Source organism: Scyliorhinus canicula, chromosome 5, assembly GCF_902713615.1.
Source record: "Scyliorhinus canicula chromosome 5, sScyCan1.1, whole genome shotgun sequence".
NCBI lineage: Eukaryota > Metazoa > Chordata > Chondrichthyes > Carcharhiniformes > Scyliorhinidae > Scyliorhinus > Scyliorhinus canicula.
Window position 1 is genome coordinate 12,610,766 of NC_052150.1, and position 19,115 is coordinate 12,629,880.

Below are 19,115 nucleotides of genomic sequence, written 5' to 3' on the forward strand. Positions count from 1 at the left end.
ATAATTGGGTACTCCAAATTTATTTTTAAAAACACACCAGTCAATTTACACACAGCAACCTCCAATAAGCAGCAAAGAGATAATGAACAGATTGTCTGTTTTTGTGATATTGATGGAGGTAAAAATATTGGTGAAGACACCGGTGATAATTCCCCTGCATCACTGACAGCTCTGTGCCTGAGCTATAGATTCTGCAGCTTGTTTGCCAATTCTGTTACGTTCTCCCTGATGAATGAGGGCGGCCAGAAGTATTGTTGCTCTGTGAGGACCATATGTTTTATTTCCAGCTGAAGCATTTGTGGGATCTAACAATGGATAGGACAATGGCACATTTAACTGGCATCCCTCTATTTTTGTTTCCTTACACTTTTCTGACATTAGAAGTCTTTCTTGCTCCTTTTACTCTTCCTTCAAGCAGCGCACACACAATTCAATTCCTGAACAGGTGGGAGAATAACGTATGTGCTACTTCCCAGTTCTAATTAGAAACTACAAGGTGACTTGCAGAGTCACTAGAAGGGGGAAAACAAAATCTCTTAGAGATTTCTCAACAGTGGATTAACTAGTCGCGGACCAATTTGCTGCAGGTTTCTTTAGACATCTTCAGATTTTGGACACAGGCTAAACTGAAAATTCCCAGTTGATGTCAAGAACTTGTGCATGTGGCCTGTGACCATCCTAAGGGAGGATGCAAGACCAGATGCTGTTTCTGTGACTTATAAATATTTAAATCAGAGTCTTTCATGTTTGGCTTGCTGCCCCTGCCACATCTGCAACTAGAAAAGCATACAAAGTACAAATTGGGTGAAGATGCTTCCATCCTTTTTTGCCCTGTCGCACATACCTAAAAATGTTAAGAAAAAGAATATCGTCCCCATAATAAAGTTTATATAACAGCTTCCCAGGGGCTAACAAATTATTAATTTAAGTTAGTAGCATAGTTTATTCTAACTATTTCTGGGTGGAATGAATGAACATCTTAGCAATTGATTTGTTCTTTTTTATTTGTCAACAAACTGCCTGACCCCCGAGTGTGAAAGCTGTTCATGCAGCGATAGATGCTTAATCTGCTTCGTCAATGGACACGTTCATGCGAACAGAGGTGTGAAATAGATCATGCAAGAATATGCCAGTTGGAATTTTCAGATCGACTGTTAAAAAGCCAAGTCTCTCAGAGTTGAGGAGCGCAGCAGCTGGGAGAACCGACCCTGCTTGGACACCGCGGGAACAGCTGGGTGAAGCATCGGATTGAAATGCCGGGATATTGCAGAGTCAGGGAACAAAACAGTCAGCTGTGACATTCAACCCTGTTTTGCTTCTGACTCTGTGATGGCTGAGCATTTCAGTCTCTTGGTATTTCAATCGGTTGTGGGACTCAGCTGTTGCAATGACATGCAAACAAACTTTGCCCCACAGCTAGTTGTTCTGCTCCTGACTGCGATGTCATTCCAATCAGCAGCACGGTTCAACTGTTTTGTCAGGTTACGCAGTAATGCCGTAGCATAATGTTGGTGAGTCAGAAACCATATCCTCTTTGCCTCCCAGCAAAAAACTTTATATTTTAGTTATCGGATTGCATCCATCTTCCCAGTTGCCTCACCCAAGCTGAAACCAATGGGTGCCACCTTGGTGTCCTGCACAACTTGGGAGCTGAATTGCAAACTCAAATCTATTAATCTGGCCATCACAACATTTCCAAACCATATTCCTACTTGTGCTGCAACTGTTAATAACCTCATTCATAACCATGTCACTACTAGATTAGAGAGTAGAAATTGACATGCATTGTAAGCATTTTTCAATGCAATGGATCCAACAGCGCCAAATTTAACAGTGAGATGGTTAATGCCCAATCTGCACAAGCATTTGGGTCAATAAAATTCTTTGGGCACCTCGTTTAGATACCTGCAACTGGAGTTAGGCGTCTTGCATATGTTAATTAGTGACTCGATGCCTGTTGAAGCAAATTTCTGCAGAATTTGCGAAGCATGAGGGCAGCTGGTTGAGGGCCTATTCCGCTTACAGTTCTCCAGTAGTCCAAGTAAAGCAAGTGGCCCAACATTCAGCATTTTCACTGTGTGAGCTGCCTGAGGAACAGCAACAGGTGCCCACAGAGCATGTATTTTTTTAATTGATACCCAAGGATTTCGCAAACATACTTAGCATTCTGCCAAAACTCATGCCTCATGCTCAGTCCCAAATGCCTCATCCATGGAAACCATGGTGACTCCCTGATGCATTGATGTCAAAGCCCTCATCCTCAGTTACAGATCTCACCAGCTTCTTTCCCATTCGCTCTCTGCAACACCCTTCAGTCTTACATCCCAACTGGATCCGCTCTTTTATAACTTCTCTTCTGATGCATTTTCCCCTTTGGCCGTATAGCCTTCGATAATTATGCTTCTGCCCTCTGAAACTCGGCTTCTAAAACTCACTCCACCTTGCTTCATTTTGCCCCCATCTTCAAAAAACGCCTCCTCAACCAGAAAATCAATCAACTCTCCGAATTCTTCATCTAACCCTGCCTGGTTCAGCATCCAATCCCCATGAAGCAGGCTGACATATTTTACTGAAGTGCAGTTAATGATTGTTGTGGCCACTCAAGGATAAAACTGCAAGTCACATTCCTGATAATAATAATAATCACTTATTGTCACAAGTAGGTTTCAATGAAGTTTACGCACTCATCAAAATCACACCAGTTATCCATCTAAAGCTGAAATTTTAACAACAGGGTTTGCAACTATTCAGATGGGCTGTATACACCCTTAATGATTTGTTTGTGGCATTCTTATCCTTGTGCTTTGAACAGCATTCAGGCACCACATAATAATCTTTTATTGTCACAAGTATGAAGTGAAAACCCCTAGTTGCCAAATTCCGGCGCCTGTTCGGGTAAGCTGGTATGGGAATTGAACCCGCGCTGCTAGCCTTGTTCTGCATCACAATCCAGCTGTCTAGTCCACTGAGCTAAACCAGCCCTAGACACAAATTTGGCCTTTATCCAAAGGGGGATTTGTTTTTTAAGCACTTGGCATGACACAGGCCCTTAGCTTACCAATAGCCCCTGCTGTGTCCAAGACTTGACTCTGGTATTTAAAGGATGTGGCAGCATAAATATCAAGTTAGTACACTGGGGAATGGAGCAGACAGAAATAGGAAGTTCCAGATGCTCCAAGTGAAAGAGAGAATCAAGAAGCTGGCTGGGAGGAAATATTGTACTAAGAGGTTGCACTGGTGATTTTTAAAGAGCATGGAAGCAATAGATAAATTGTTTATTTTGCACATGAAAGTGAATTAAGCTAAAATTGCACAGATTACAATTGGAAAGCTTGAGGACTTTATTTTGAAGGCAGCTTGGAAGCCAAGTGCCCAAGCACTTGCTGTCTTGAGCTGTCAGATCATTAGAATATTTCACATTGCTGCCTGGCAGCTAGCGCCACTATGAGAAGTACTGAAAAAAGGCCACGGTTTTGGTGTGGCAATCACATGTGGGTTGGGCAGGGCACAAGAAAAATTCACCATTCCTGTTGGCAGCTGCGCACAAAGGAAGCAGTTTGGACAAGGGCTGATTCTCTAACCCATGTTCCTTTTGAGTCTGGTTCCCAGCTGGGAGTCATAAACAAAATCTACATACACTAGCAGCTGTTGATGCCACTCAGTCATCTCCACGTTTTATTCTTCATTTACTTTTATACTCTTCTCCCATTTCCACTTGGCAGCAGCCAAGCGGTACAGGTTCACCATCTGGCTTTAAGAAAATGGAGGCCATTTACAAGCTGTCACTCAGAAAGCCTTGCAATAATCTCCAACACCAATAAAAAAATGAACTTTTTGCCCAGGTTCAACTTTTTTCAACTTGCAATTTGTTGTTGCTGGACTTATCTCTCAAGGGGTTAGCTGTTAAGGCGACGCAAAGTATTATCAATAGACATCAGACCAGAACAGGCAGTTATGTCTGGGAAGGACCCCATGATTGTTTTGTCTTATACAACGTTGGTCTCAGGTAGTAGTTAGTTAGTCACCCCGTGTAGCACGATTTGCAAACCTAATCTTCAACATTCCACCTAAGGTCTGATCAGCAAACCAGGTAACGCAGAGGTAACCCATGTCGTACGCCCCTCCTATTGGTCACCCCTCACTTGGTCGCTCTTTGTCTCTTGAACAGCATATCCAGAATCCAAGACGAAACTAAACAGTGGGTTCAATCTGATCTCGACATTTGTCAGATCCACATAGGGAGCAGGTATTCAAATCTTCCTTACGGCAGAACTCACCCTGTTGTCGCTGTCATTAGAACAGCCTGGCCTCACAACTGATTAGAAGGGAAAACCCGACACAACTCTATCCAATATGAGATACGAAGCAAGCAGTTAGCAACTTTTTCAAATAAGTTACATATAGAAAATAGCAGGAGGGGGCCATTCGGCCCTTCGAGACTGCTCCGCCATTCATTTAAAAAAATTTTTTTTATTAAGATTTTCACAAAATATAAACAAAACAATATTAACAAAACAACCATGGTAAAAACCCAAGAACTACACCCACCCAACTACAAAAGCAACTGAAAAAAAAAGCAAACAACAAAAAGGAAAGAGATAACACCCGCTACATCCCACAAACCCATGTACACAGTTCTCCCTCCCACCAAACCAACCCCCCCCCCCCCCGGGTTGCTGCTGCCGCCGGCCTATTTCCCTACCGTTCCGCCAGAAAGTCCAGGAAAGGCTGCCACCGCCTAAAGAACCCTTGTACTGATCTCCTCAGGGCAAATTTCACCTTCTCCAATTTGATGAACCCCGCCATATCATTGATCCAGGCCTCCACGCTTGGGGGCCTCGCATCCTTCCATTGGAGCAAGATCCTCCGCCGGGCTACTAGGGAAGCAAAGGCCAGGACACCGGCCTCTTTCGCCTCCTGCACTCCCGGCTCCACTGCAACCCCAAAAATTGCGAGTCCTCAGCCTGGCTTGACCCTGGATCCCACCACCCTCGACACCGTCCTTGCTACCCCCTTCCAAAACTCCCCCAGCGCTGGGCACGCCCAAAACATATGGGCGTGGTTCGCTGGGCTCCCCGAGCACCTAATACACCTGTCTACGCCCCCGAAAAACCTCATCCCAGTCATGTGGGCCCTATGCAGCACCTTGAACTGTATGAGGCTAAGCCTCGCACAGGAAGAGGAGGAATTCACTCTCTCCAGTGCATCCGCCCAGGTCCCCTCCTCAATCTCCTCACCCAGCTCCTCTTCCCATTTACCCTTCAGTTTCTCCACCGAGGCCTCGTCTACCTCCTGCATTACCCGGTATATGTCCAAAATCCTCCCTCCTCCAACCCACACCCCCGAGAGCACCCTGTCCCGTACCCCACGTGGAGGCAACAGGGGGAACCGCTCCACCTGCCGCCTGGCAAACGCCCTAACCTGCATGTACCGAAACATGTTCCCCGGGGGGAGCCCAAACTTCCCCTCTAACTCCCCCAAGCTCGCAAACCTCCCCTCCACAAACAGGTCCCTCAAGCTCCTAACCCGTACCCTGTGCCAGCCCAGAAATCCGCCATCAATGCTCCCTGGAACAAACCGATGGTTCCCCCGTATTGGGGCCTCCATCGAGCCCCCCACTTCTCCCCTATGCTGTCTCCATTGCCCCCAAATTTTGAGGGTAGCCGCCACCACCGGGCTCGTGGTATACCTCTTTCGAGGGAGCGGCAACGGCGCCGTTACCAGCGCCTCCAGGCTCGTGCCCACACAGGACGCTACCTCCATCCTCTTCCATGCTGCCCCTTCCCCGTCCATTACCCACTTACGCACCATCGCTGCGTTGGCAGCCCAATAGTACCCACATAGGTTGGGCAGCGCCAGCCCCCCCCCTATCCCTACCCCGTTCCAAGAACACTCTTCTCACCCTCGGAGTCCCATGCGCCCACACAAATCCCGTAATACTCCTGTTGACCCTCCTAAAAAAGGCCTTCGGGATTAGGATGGGGAGGTACTGGAACAGTAACAAAAACCTCAGGAGCACCGTCATCTTAACGGACTGCACCCTCCCCGCCAGTGACAGCGGTAATATATCCCACCTTTTGAACTCCTCCTCCATCTGCTCCACCAACCTTGTGAGGTTGAGCTTGTGCAGGGCCCCCCAGCTCCCAGTCACCTGGACTCCTAGGTACCTGAAGCTCCTCCCTGCCTGCTTCAGTGGGAGCCTACCAATCCCCTCCTCCTGATCCCCCGGGTGCACCACGAACAACTCGCTCTTGCCCAGGTTCAGCTTATACCCAGAGAAGCCCCCAAATTCACTAAGAATCCTCATCACCTCCGGCATCACCCCAACCGGGTCCGCCACATACAGCAACAGGTCGTCCGCATAAAGTGACACTCAATGCTCCTCCCCACCCCGCACCAGGCCCCTCCGGTTCCCTGACTCCCTCAACGCCATGGCCAGGGGCTCAATTGCCAATGGAAAGAGCAAGGGGGACAGGGGACACCCCTGTCTCGTCCCCCGGTACAGCCGAAAGTACTCCGACCTCCTCCTATTCGTGGCTACACTCGTCATCGGGGCATCATAAAGCAACCTCACCCAACGGACAAACCCCTCCCCAAACCCAAACCTTTCCAACACCTCCCACAGATACCCCCACTCAACCCTGTCAAAGGCCTTCTCCGCATCTAATGCCACCACTATCTCCGCCTCCCCTTCCACAGCCGGCATCATAATAGCGTTGAGGAGCCTTCGTACGTTTGTATTCAACTGCCTTTCCTTCACAAACCCCGTCTGGTCCTCATGAATGACCCCCGGCACACAATCCTCTATTCTTGTGGCTAAGATCTTTGCCAGCAGCTTAGCGTCTACATTTAGCAGCGAGATCGGCCTATATGACCCACACTGCAGAGGGTCCTTGTCCCGCTTCAGGATCAAGGAAATCAGCGCCCGTGACATAGTTGGGGGCAAAGCCCCCACCCTCCCTTGCCTCGTTAAAGGTCCGGACCAACAGGGGGCCCAACAGGTCCGCATACCTTTTATAAAATTCGGCCGGAAACCCATCCGGCCCCGGCGCCTTCCCCGACTGCATGCTCCCTATCCCTTTAACCAGCTCCTCCAGCTCAATCGGCGCCCCTAGTCCCTCCATCTGCCCCTCCTCCACCCTCGGAAATCGCAGCTTGTCCAAGAAGCGCCCCATTCCACCCCCCTCCACCGGGGGTTCAGACCGGTACAGTTCCCCATAAAAGTCCCTGAAGACCCCATTAACATCTACCCCCCTCCGCACCACCTTCCCAGCTCTCTCCTTCACTCCCCCAATCTCCCTGGCCGCGTCCCGCTTCCGGAGCTGGTGTGCCAGCATCCTGCTCGCCTTCTCCCCATGTTCATACACCGCCCCCTGTGCTTTCCTCCACTGACCTTCCGCCTTTCTGGTAGTCAATAGGTCGAACCTGGCCTGAAGGCTACGTCTCTCCCCCAGCAATCCCTCCTCCGGAGCCTCCGCATATCTCCTATCCACCCTCACCATCTCCCCTATCAGTCTCTCCCTCTCCCTCTGCTCCCCCCTCTCCCTATGGGTTCGGATGGAAATCAACTCCCCTCTAATCACCGCCTTCAATGCCTCCCAGACCGTCCCCACTCGGACCACCCCGTTATCGTTGGCCTCAAGGTACCTCTCAATACACCCCCGAACTCTCCCGGCCACCTCCTCATCTATCAGCAGCCCCACCTCCAAGCGCTAGATAGGGCGCTGGTCCCTCTCCTCCCCCAGCCCGAGGTCCACCCAGTGCGGGGCATGATCCGAAATGGCAATGGCAGAGTATTCAACATCCTCCACCCTCGAAACCAGCCCCCTGCTCAGGACAAAAAAAATCAGTCCTCGAATAGGCCTTATGCACGTGGGAGAAAAATGAGTACTCCCTGGCCCTTGGCCTCGCAAACCTCCAGGGATCCACCCCTCCCACCTGATCCATAAATCCCCTCAACACCTTAGCCGCCGCCGACCTCCTACCCGTCCGGGACTTGGATCGATCCAATGGGAGATCCAGTACCGTGTTGAAGTCCCCCCCCATGATCAGGCCCCCCGCCTCCAGATCCGGAATGCGGCCCAACATGCGCCGCATAAACCCCGCATCGTCGCAATTCGGGGCGTAAACATTCACCAACACCACCCGCTCTCCCTGCAGCTTGCCACTCACCATCACATACCTCCCGCCACTGTCAGCCACCACATTTAACGCCTCAAACGACACCCCTCTTTCCAACCAGGATCGCCACCCCCCGATTCTTTTCATCCAGCCCTGAATGAAATACTTGGCCCACCCATCCCTTCCTCAGCCGAACCTGGTCCGCCACTTTCAGGTGTGTCTCTTGGAGCATGGCCATATCCGCCTTCAGCCCCTTCAAGTGCGCAAACACCCGGGCCCGTTTGACCGGCCCATTCAGCCCCCTCACATTCCAGGTCATCAGCCGGATCAGAGGGCTCCCTGCCCCCCTCCCCTGCCGATTAGCCATAACCCATCCCCTGCCCACCACTGGCCAGCGTCCCCCGCTCGACCAGTTCCCCACGGCAGCAATGCCCCCCCCCCTCCCCCCCCCAGGCTAGGACTCCTCCTAGCCGCGCCCCTCCCTTCATAGCACTCCCGTGAGCCAGCTAACTTCTGCTGACCCCGGCGACTCCCGCCATACCTCCGACTCCTCCACACGTGGGACTACTCCTCCTCCTTCGTGCCCATCAGCAGGCCCTCCTCTCCCCCCCCCCCCCCCCCCCCCCCCCCGCTCTTGCGCGGGGAAATAACAGCCAGCAATGGCCCGCTCTTCTCAGCCCCGACACCGCCCCCATCATCCCACAGCGCGGGAAACCAGAGAAAAGCCCGTGCTTTCGCCCTGCCCAACGCCGCCTCCTCTAGGGCAACTCCCATTGCCAGTCCCCACCACCAGCTCCCCGCACTCCCAGTTTACCTCCCTGCCCGGACCCGTCCACCAGACCCATACAAAAAGACATAACATCACCCCACCCACCCTAAAGCCAACCCACATTTTGCATTAAACAGAGAACCCCCCTTCCAGAGCAAAAATCAAACACAATTACATTATCATACAAAATCCCCCATCATGGACCCTCAGTTTGAGTCCAGTTTCTCGGCCTGCACAAAGGCCCACGCCTCCTCCGGGGACTCAAAACAATGGTGCCGGTCCTTGTCGGTGACCCACAAGGCGCGCCGGCTGCAACATTACAAACTTCACGCTCCGTCTGTGGAGCACTGCCTTCGTCCGGTTGAACCCGGCCCTCCGCTTAGCCACCTCCGCACTCCAGTCCTGGAAGATCCGCACCTTCGTGTTCTCCCACTTGCTGCTCCGCTCTTTCTTGGCCCACCGGAGCACGCACTCAATGAACCGGTGAAACCGCACCAACACCGCCCGCGGCGGCTCATTCTGCTTGGGCCTCCTAGCCAGAATTCTATGGGTTCCCTCCAACTCCAGGGGCCCCTGGAAGGACCACGCTCCCATCAGCGAGTTCAGCATAACAACCACATAGGCCGCCAGGTCCGACCCCTCCAGCCCCTCCGTGAGGCCCAGGATCCGCAAATTCTTCCGCCTCGACCAATTGTCCAGCTCCTCGAACCGCTCCTGCCATCTTTTATGGAGCGCCTCGTGCATCTCCACCTTCCCCGCGACGGCCACGGCCTCATCCTCCCTTTCGGAGGCCTGCTGCTGCAGCTCCCGGATCACGGCCCCCTGGGCTGACCGAGTCTCCATCAGCTCTCTGGTGGTAGCCTTCAGCGACTCCACCTTAAGCTCCTGGAAGCAGTGCAGCAGTGTCTCCTGCTGCTCCTGCGCCCACTGCCTCAGCTCCTCGAGGGCTCCGCCGGCCGCCATTTTGTTTCTCTTCCCTCGCTTTTCCAGGGGCGCTTCCACCGTTTTTCTTCTTACCCCACTCCTGGTCCGGACCATAGGACCTTAGGGATCTACTCCAGATCCCTTCCCACGTCGGGATTCGTCGACGAAGTTCCGTTGGGGGCCCTGAAAAGAGCCCCAAAGTCTGTTATTAGCGGGAGCTGCCGAACGTGCGGCTTAGCTCCGCATTGCCGCCACCGGAAGTCCCTGCTCCGCCATTCATTATGATCATGAGTGATCATCAAATTCAATAGCCTGATCCCACCTTCCCCCAATATCCCTTGATCCCTTTAGTCCCAAGAGCTATATCTAATTCCTTCTTGAAATTATGTTTTCGACTCAACTACTTTTTGTTGTTGTGAATTCCACAGATTCACCACTCTCTGGGTGAAGAAATTTCTCCTCACCTCAGTCCTAGAAGGTTTACCCCCTATCCTCAAACCATGGCCCCTGGTTCTGGACTCCCCCACCATCGAGAACATTCTTTCTGAATCTACCCTGTCTAATCCTGTTAGAATTCTCTAAGTTTCTATGAGATCCCCTCTCACTCTTCTCAACTCCAATGAATATAATCCTAACTGACTTAGTCTCCCCATCCCAGAATCAGCCTGGTAAATCTTCGCTGCACTCTCTCCATAGCAAGAACATCCTTCATCAGAAAAGGACACCAAAACTGTACACAATATTCCAGGTGTGGCCTCACCAATGCCCTATACAATTGTAGTAAAACATCCCTATTACTGTACTCAAATCCTCTCGCTATGAAGGCCAACATACCAATTGCCTTCTTTACTGCCTGTTGTACCTGCGCGCTTACTTTCAGCGACTGATGCATGAGGTCTTGCTGAGTACTATCCACCTCTCTCAATTTACACCCATTCAAATAATAATCTGCCTTCTTATTTTTGCTACCAAAATAGATAACCTCACATTTATCCACGCTATACTGCATCTGCCATACATATGCGCACTCACTCAGCCTGTCCAAATCCCGCTGAAGCATCTCTGCATCCTCCTCACAGCTCACCCTCCAATTGGTGTCCTCGTACAGATCTCTGCTGCAAGTCTCCATTCACTCTCTGCCAATCGGGAAAAGACCCATTTATTCCAACTTTCTGCTTCCTGTCTGCTAACCAGCTTTCTATCCATCTCAAGACACTACCTGTAATCCGATGCGCTTTAACCTTACATAGCAATCTTCTATACGAGACCTTGCAGAAAGCCTTCTGAAAGTCTAAATAAACCACATCCACTGGGTCTCCCTGGTCAACTCTACTAGTTACATCTTCAAAGAATCCCATTAGATTTGTCGAGCATGATTTCCCTTTTATAAATCCATGCTGACTTTACCTGATTATACCGCTGCTTTCCAAATGCTACGCTATGAAATCCTTGATAATGGAAGCAACTTCTCTACTACGGACGTTAGGCTCACTGTCTAAACAGCGATTGTTTTCTTTCAATGTTTAGAGTGAGAGGATATTAATTTCAGATAGTCCTAAAAATGGAAATGCGTCACTCAGAGGGTAGTTAGAATGCTTAGACCTCTGCTTGTAATTCAAGAATTATTCACCTCTTTCTCTTTAAATTCTTGTGCACTCAATCAGTCCACATTAGGAACCATGCCATTTTTTAAAAATGACATGAATTGATGGGGTGAGAAGTTGAAATTTCCAGCCTGGGATATTTTCATGCCAGGAAACATGAAGTAATTGGCTTAATCTCAGTTCATCTGGATACAGTATCAGAAGCCAGTGAACCTATCCCACTGTGCAATACATGCTGCTGTAAAAACGTAGCCCTCAGGGGACGAGAGGGAAGGAACCTACAGCTTCTGTTCCTCGCTGCACAGCAAAGTGAAGAACTGGGGCATGTCAGGAAATCAGAAGAACATGTTCTAATGTGCTACAATCTGAGATCGGACATTTTAGATTCGAAACATAATTTTGCAGACTGTTAGCAATAATATCAAGGGGCTGGTTTAGCTCACCAGGATAAATCGCTGGCTTTTAAAGCAGAACAAGCAGGCCAGCAGCACGGTTCGATTCCCGTACCGGCCTCCCCAGACAGGCGCCGGAATGTGGCGACTAGGGGCTTTTCACAGTAACTTAATTGAAGCCTACTCGTGACAATAAGCGATTTTCATTTTATTTCATTTCATATCATCATATATCTTGTATGACCACTAGAAATACATTCTAGGCAGGATAGCTCATTCAAAGAGACGCCAATAATTTAATCATAAAAAGGACATTGCTCTATGAGAGCAGTCCTGAATTGGAAAAGAAAACTTAAAACAATAAAAATAAGACGGACACTTATTATTTTTTAATTCACAAGCAGGTTCAGCAAGTGAATTACACTATTTCTGTCCTGCGAGAGAGGGCGGCAAAAATAGAAGACAAAAATATGGTTTAATAAAACATCATTGTAACAAGAGTGGGGGAGACTCTCCACTGACTTAGATTAGGGATATAATTGCAGGCTAACTACTTCAAAGCCAGTATGAACAGCATAATGGAACAAATTGCTTGAATAGTGTATTTAAAATATTTGTGGACTTTTATTCTTTCAATAACAAAAAAAACAAGACAACTTCCCTTTAGATTGCTTTCCCGGAGCAAATTTCCATTTATATTGCCCATGTCCTGAGGTAATTCAGCAGCTTCCATCAGGATGTTTGCGGGCAGAACCATTTTCAGTCTGAATGGATCATTTGTTTCCAAATTTGGCAAAAATTCCGACTGCGGTATTAACAAATAAACAAGACCAACCACTGGAAATATTACCCCAGTAATCAAATCTTGCTGCAAACTCTTAATGTCAGGAAATGAGAGCATTTATAGCAGTGTGCATGCTGACCTTGTGTGAGGAGACAGTGTTTGGATGCATGCTGCCCTATTTGGAGTTTACCTTGATATCAGGGATTGCTGGTTTGAATCTGCTAATCCTGTGGTTGTTTAATACATTTCCAATTTTACAACAACTGATTTTGCAACTAAATAATCAAATTACACAGTTGAGATCACCCAAGATAAATAACATTGAGTTTTCAAACAGAGGTACTAGACGGAACCATCTGATCTCACCAGAATGGGATACGGGGCGGTCAGTGGCACTTAATTTGGCAGGAGGCAAAAAACCTGTTTCTCAACAGCGAGATAAGCTGTTGGAATTTTGTTCCTCTGACCTTCAAGCTGGGTTAAAGGCAGACCGGACTGAGTTTCAACAAACAATGCCAGGAGCCTCATTCGCATGCATTGGCCTCTCATGCATGCTCATTAAAAGGCCTACCTTGTCAGGCCTTTTGTCTTGTCTTCGAAATTAAGTTCCCCGCCAGTGAGAATTTACAACGTTCAGGTTTGCAACTGTAGATAAGTGCCGTGCACTGGCGAGCCAACACAGCACCCTACTCATGACTCCAAACTTCCAGCCTCCTGGGTAAATGATCATGACTAACAAGGGCTCATGTGGTTAGTTATTTCTATGTTGCCAAAGCAATGGAACCACCATAGAATCTTGAGGGTTAGAGAGGCAGGTGGAATAGTGTCATAGGAAGGCTTTTTGCATTAGGCTCTCAACGCCCTAGTCAAAGAGCAACACCCATGTGCAGTCATGAATAAATGAGAGGAACATCCATCGCGCATCCTCCATTACATCTTTCATCTGGAAGAGGTGCAATGGAGATGCCATGTCTAGACAGAGACCAGGCTAAGGGCTTAGCATATGTCATTGCAATTATATCATTTATATCTGTAGGTTTGGATATGTATTAATAATAATAATAATAATCTTTATTGTCACAAGTAGGCTTGCATTAACACAGCAATTAAGTTACTGTGAAAAGCCCCCAGTCGCCACATTCCAGCACCTGTTCGGGTACACGGAGGGAGAATTCAGAATGTCCAAATTACCTAACAGCACGTCTTTCGGGACCTGTGGGAGGAAACTGGAGCATCCGGAGGAAACCCACGCAGACACGGGGAGAACGTGCAGACTCTGCGCAGACAGTGGCCCAAGCCGGGAATCGAACCTGGGACCCTGCCGCTGTGAAGCCATAGTGCTAATCACTATGCTACCGTGCTGCCCACAATATTGTATTTTGTTCAGAAACTTACACCCCAGATAACTGAGGAAACTTTGAATGAAGAAGTATTCCTGGGAGCCCACATGATGTAGACAGCTCCAACCAAACATAGACCACCTTGGAAATTTAAAGTGAAGTAACAATCCTCAAATCCTTTCTTCGCCCTTACGAAGCACAATATCTCAACCCTGCACAACACATCATCATACACGTAAGAACAGTGATATCCCCAACCAAGTCTAACTAGAGACCTTGAAATTATACCAACATCCAACTGCAAATTACTACCATGTTCACAGCATATCAGCTATTCAAATGTACTAGTGTATTGCTCTCTAAGTAGTAAGGTAATTATCCACAATTCTCAAAGGATGTAGGCATCTGTCTCATTAAAGAGACAACTGGATGTATATAGCTTGAGAAGAACCCAGAAGTATGATTTTACAAATTGCACAGTAATCTCATGACAGATGTAGGATTGAAATTGGTTTGCACCCGTACATTAGAGCTGTAAGCCCAATGGAGCTGGGAGGAACACTCCACAACATCCACATCCAGTTAAGTATGTTTTATTCTTTCACAAGCTCACTTGTTGGTGGATTTAGGACCTCTGATCAGGACGCATTTCCCCAAGCCAGCTGGCCCCATTCATATCGGAAAGAATCCGTCCACAGCCTTTGATAACCCAATGACAGAAATCATTTCATGAAGTTCTAAGCGCCACTAATGCTACACTATGGCCAGTCTTTTGGAAAGGCACAAGCTCCAAAACTGTATGCAGCCAACGTCTCACACTTGTGTTGAAAAGCACGTTACCAGATACTTCAAGCTAGCACGCTTCTAATCATAGCCGAATAAAATATGTTGCTATGACAGTTTGAACCATGTACCTTACAAAAATGACTGAGGGGACTTGATAAAATGATTGAGTAGACCACACAGTCACCAATTTAGACCATCCTATTTTTCAGAACCTCAAAACAGTTTTAATCGTGTTTGATACAAGCCTCACATCTCTTTTAAACTCCAGGTTTTCAGCTCAGGTCACAATGACCAACAGAGGTAACAGTTCTAACGCACACAACTTGGCACTTCTGCCATTGGCTGCAGCCACTCCAATACAACGGCAAATTTTCACAAACTGCACGTAGAGTCACAATGTGGTAAGTAAACTATTGTTTCCACATATCATACATTATTTGTTCAATTTACCTAGAATTCCAGGCAGCTCTTGAACGATATGACAAATTAACAGATCCAGACATTTGGAAAGGTATTCATTGTTGTTTTGCTGTTCCTTCCCCTGAGTGGCTTTTCTGCTGTCTCTTTCAATGTACATCACTAACCTACAGTTAACAGAACAGAGTAGATTAGTACAAATGGCATGCAGCGAAACTTGTGAGCTTTGAAAGGTTTCTCATGATAATCCCTATTTTATTTAATGTGACACATATTCAATGCTCCCTTACAGTCATCTAACCCATAAATGCAATTATTGGTTTACAACATGCATAGTACACTATTTCCTGGCACATAAAATGCAATCACTATTCCTCCACCAGGAATGCCATCACACATCAATGCTTGGTGTGCATATATACCTCCTGTACAAAAAACCTACGTGTCAGTCAGTGCGATTTTAAATCAAGATCAAAATTCAAATTACAATTTTAAATCACAAACCACAAATTATTATCTAATGTTACATTTATGTGACAGTATTACTTCATGAAATTATTCTGAAATATGGGCTGAAGCTACCAATGCTGTAGTATTGTAACAGATGCTTCATTTCTGTCTCTGGCCACAGTACCATCTTTCACATTCATATTTATCATTATATTCCCGGCAGAATCTTAACAGAATTTGGTGTCAGACTCAGACTGAAAACAGGCGTATAACTCTCCAGTTGCGCAGACCAAATTTCTCTCCAAATATTAAGCCTCTTAGAGAGAGAAAAATGTGTGGGCATGGCTAACGGCGTCACTCTGACGTGGCCTCATAGAGCCGGCAAACAGCTCCACAGAGATCAGGGCCCCATCTTTAAAGGGTGCCCCAATCAGAACTGTAGCCTAACGGCCCCCAAACCCCATCATGGAGCTTTCAGAGGCTACACCCCCCCCCCTCCCCCCCATGCCTCATGCAACTGAAAGTGGTGCACAGAGCACACCTAATCAAAACCCGAATGAGCAGGTTCTTCTCGGGCGAGGAGGACAAGGAGGCCCGGCAAACCACACCCACATGTTCTGGGCATGCCCCAGACTGGTCAGGTACTGGACAGCCGTCTTTGAATCAATGTCCAAGGTTGTGGGGGTGAGGGTGGAGCCAAGCCCAAAAGCCCAAAAGAGCCAGTCCTTGGGGTATCAGACCAGCCAGAACTATTTATGGAAAGGGGGGCCGACACCCTTGCCTTTGCCCCCCTAATCCCCCGCCAAAGAATCCTGCTTGGCAGGCGATCAGCAGCGCCACCCAAAGCTGCAGACTGGTTGGCCGACCTGCCCAAATTCCTCGACCTGGATAATGTCAAATTTAGAAGAAGGCTTCCACAAGACATGGAATCCATTCACCAACTTGTTCCAAGACCTGTTTGAAGCCAACAGCCAATAGAGCAGAGGGGGGTGGGGCGCATAGGGGCCACTAAGGCACCAAAGAGGGAGGAAAGGAGGGAGGGGAGGGAGCGGGAAGACGGAACCAGCCAGAATAGACAATGGGGGTCAGGAGCAAGACCACAAAGACAGGGCCCTGTGGTAGGGATGAAGGGTCCCAGGTCAGAATGGAGGCCGGCCAAGGCCAAACCACCCGGTACGGGGAGGGGTACCAAACCCACTTCGCCCCATCCCCAGGCGGGAAAGTCCATTCTAGCCGGCAAACAAACAGAACCAATTACATGGCCTAGGGCTCTGCTGGGACTAGCACAAGTAACCAAGCAAAACCCTACAAAAATGTCAACAAACCTGGACATCAAGGGAACACCTAAACAGGGGAGGGGGACGAGAGAGGGGGCAGGGCTACCCAATAAGGGGGAGAGGTGGGGAAGGGGGCTAAGCATCCCACCCCCCTTTGCTCTATTGGCTGTTGGTTTCAAACAAGTCTTGGAACAAGTTGGTGAATGGCTTCCATGTCTTGTGGAAGCCCTCTTCCAACCCTCAGATGGCGAATTTGACAAGGCATAGATTGAGCTTGTAACACTCCAGGTTACAAGCACCCTGGAGTGATGTAACACATGCCGTGGTAGGGTGAGAAATGGTGGGAAATGAGTGAGAAATGCAGCGCTCAGTGGCAGCCCCGGTGGCCACATGGGCTTCATTGTACCGGGTCTCCGTTTCGGACTCCAGCTTCCATACTGGCGACATTAGCCAGGTCTTCAGCGGGTAACCCTTATCCCCCAGGAGCCAGGTGGCCATCCTGAGGTGGTCCTTGAAGAGGGATGTCTGACTGCCCCAGGATATAACTTTCGATCCCTGGGAAGCATGCACAAATGTGTATAATCTGCATATGGTGGTCACACACGAACTGGATATTCAATGAATGGAACCCCTTCCTGTTAGTGCAGGGCACTCCCAGCTGGCCTGGTGCGCGCAAGGTGACATGTGTGCAGTCTATCAGACCCGGTAAGAAGTCTTACAACACCAGGTTATGGTCCAACAAGTTTGTTTCATATCACTAGCTTTCGGAGCACTGCTCCTTCATCGGGTGAGTTTAAGTATCTTTGGTGCTGAAATTGAATTATGCAAGAGTTGTTCACAAGAACCAAGATCATATTCATCTGCGCCATGACTCGGTGATAGCAAAAGTTCCAGATAAGACAATAGAAAGAAATGCTGCTGTGGAAATTCAACAAGAAGTGGTTCCTGTTGTACCAGGATTTCCAGTGGACTCTACTTCAGGAAAAGGATACTTCAGCACAGATATTCAATCTACACCTATGCCCATAAGTTCAGTTGAACAAATTCTAGCATTACCAGAGTTGACGGAGTCACCAGTGGTATTGTGCAGATCACAGCATAGTTGCAAAGCTCCTGAAAGACTGACATATAATTACAGCATTAGTTTGATTGTATTTCTCTCTTTAGTGGGGATTAAGATTGGAGGGGATTAAAATTTAATGTGCGGGGGAGAAGAGTTATGATAATGCACCTACTTATTTAAATCCATTGCTGGGGGAGGTGAGGCCAGTACAAACCGGACGGTCTTCACTTGGGCAGGACTGGAACCGATGTCCTAGGGGGGGTGTTTTCTAGAGCTGTTGGGGAGGGTTTAAACTAATGTGGCAGGGGGATGGGAACCAATGCTGGAAGTTGGAAGGTAGTAAAACAGGGACAGAAACAAAAGGAAGTAAGGGGAAAAGTGCAAGGCAGAGAAGACATAGTCAGCAATCCATAAGGGCGACAGTACAAGGTACAGTGACTGAGGGGAGCACAGTGAATAGGCCCAGTAATAACAAAAGGAATAAAACTGGAGATGTTAAGATTCAAAACAGAGGTAAAAAAACCAACATAAGTGTACTTTACCTGATTGCCCGTAGTATTCGGAATAAAGTAAATGAGTTGGTGGCACAAATCACCGTAAATGACTATGATTTAGTGGCCATTACTGAAACATGGTTAAAGGATGGTCACGACTGGGAGTTAAATATCCGAGGGTATCAAACTATTCGGAAGGACAGAGTGGATGGTAAGGGAGGTGGTGTTGCTCTGTTATTTAAGGATGACATCCGGGCAATAGTAAGGGATGACATCGGTGCTATGGAGGATAAGGTTGAATCCATTTGGGTGGAAATCAGGAATAGTAAGGCGAAAAAGTCACTGATAGGAGTAGTCTATCGGCCACCAAATAGTAACGAGATGGTGGGGCAGGCAATAAACAAAGAAATAACTGATGCATGTAGAAATGGTACAGCAGTTATCATGGGGGATTTTAATCTACATGTCGATTGGTTTAACCAGGTCGGTCAAGGCAACCGTGAGGAGGAGTTTATAGAATGTATCCGCGATAGTTTCCTAGAACAGTATGTAATGGAACCTACGAGGGATCAAGCGGTCCTAGATCTTGTCCTGTGTAATGAGACAGGATTGATTCATGATCTCATAGTTAGGGATCCTCTCGGAAGGAGCGATCACAATATGGTGGAATTTAAAATACAGATGGAGGGTGAGA

The 19,115-nt window shown here is 48.1% G+C and overlaps 1 protein-coding gene across 4 annotated transcripts in view; it reads right to left on the minus strand.

Annotated features, from left to right (window-relative positions):
- Positions 1–19,115, minus strand: part of ulk4 (unc-51 like kinase 4) — a 513,024-nt gene that overhangs the window by 293,553 nt on the left and 200,356 nt on the right. For all 4 annotated transcript variants that reach the window (XM_038796599.1, XM_038796603.1, XM_038796600.1 and 1 more), the window contains one exon: positions 15,171–15,304. In XM_038796599.1, the coding sequence (XP_038652527.1) occupies positions 15,171–15,304 (134 nt within the window). The remainder of the gene's footprint in view (positions 1–15,170; positions 15,305–19,115) is intronic.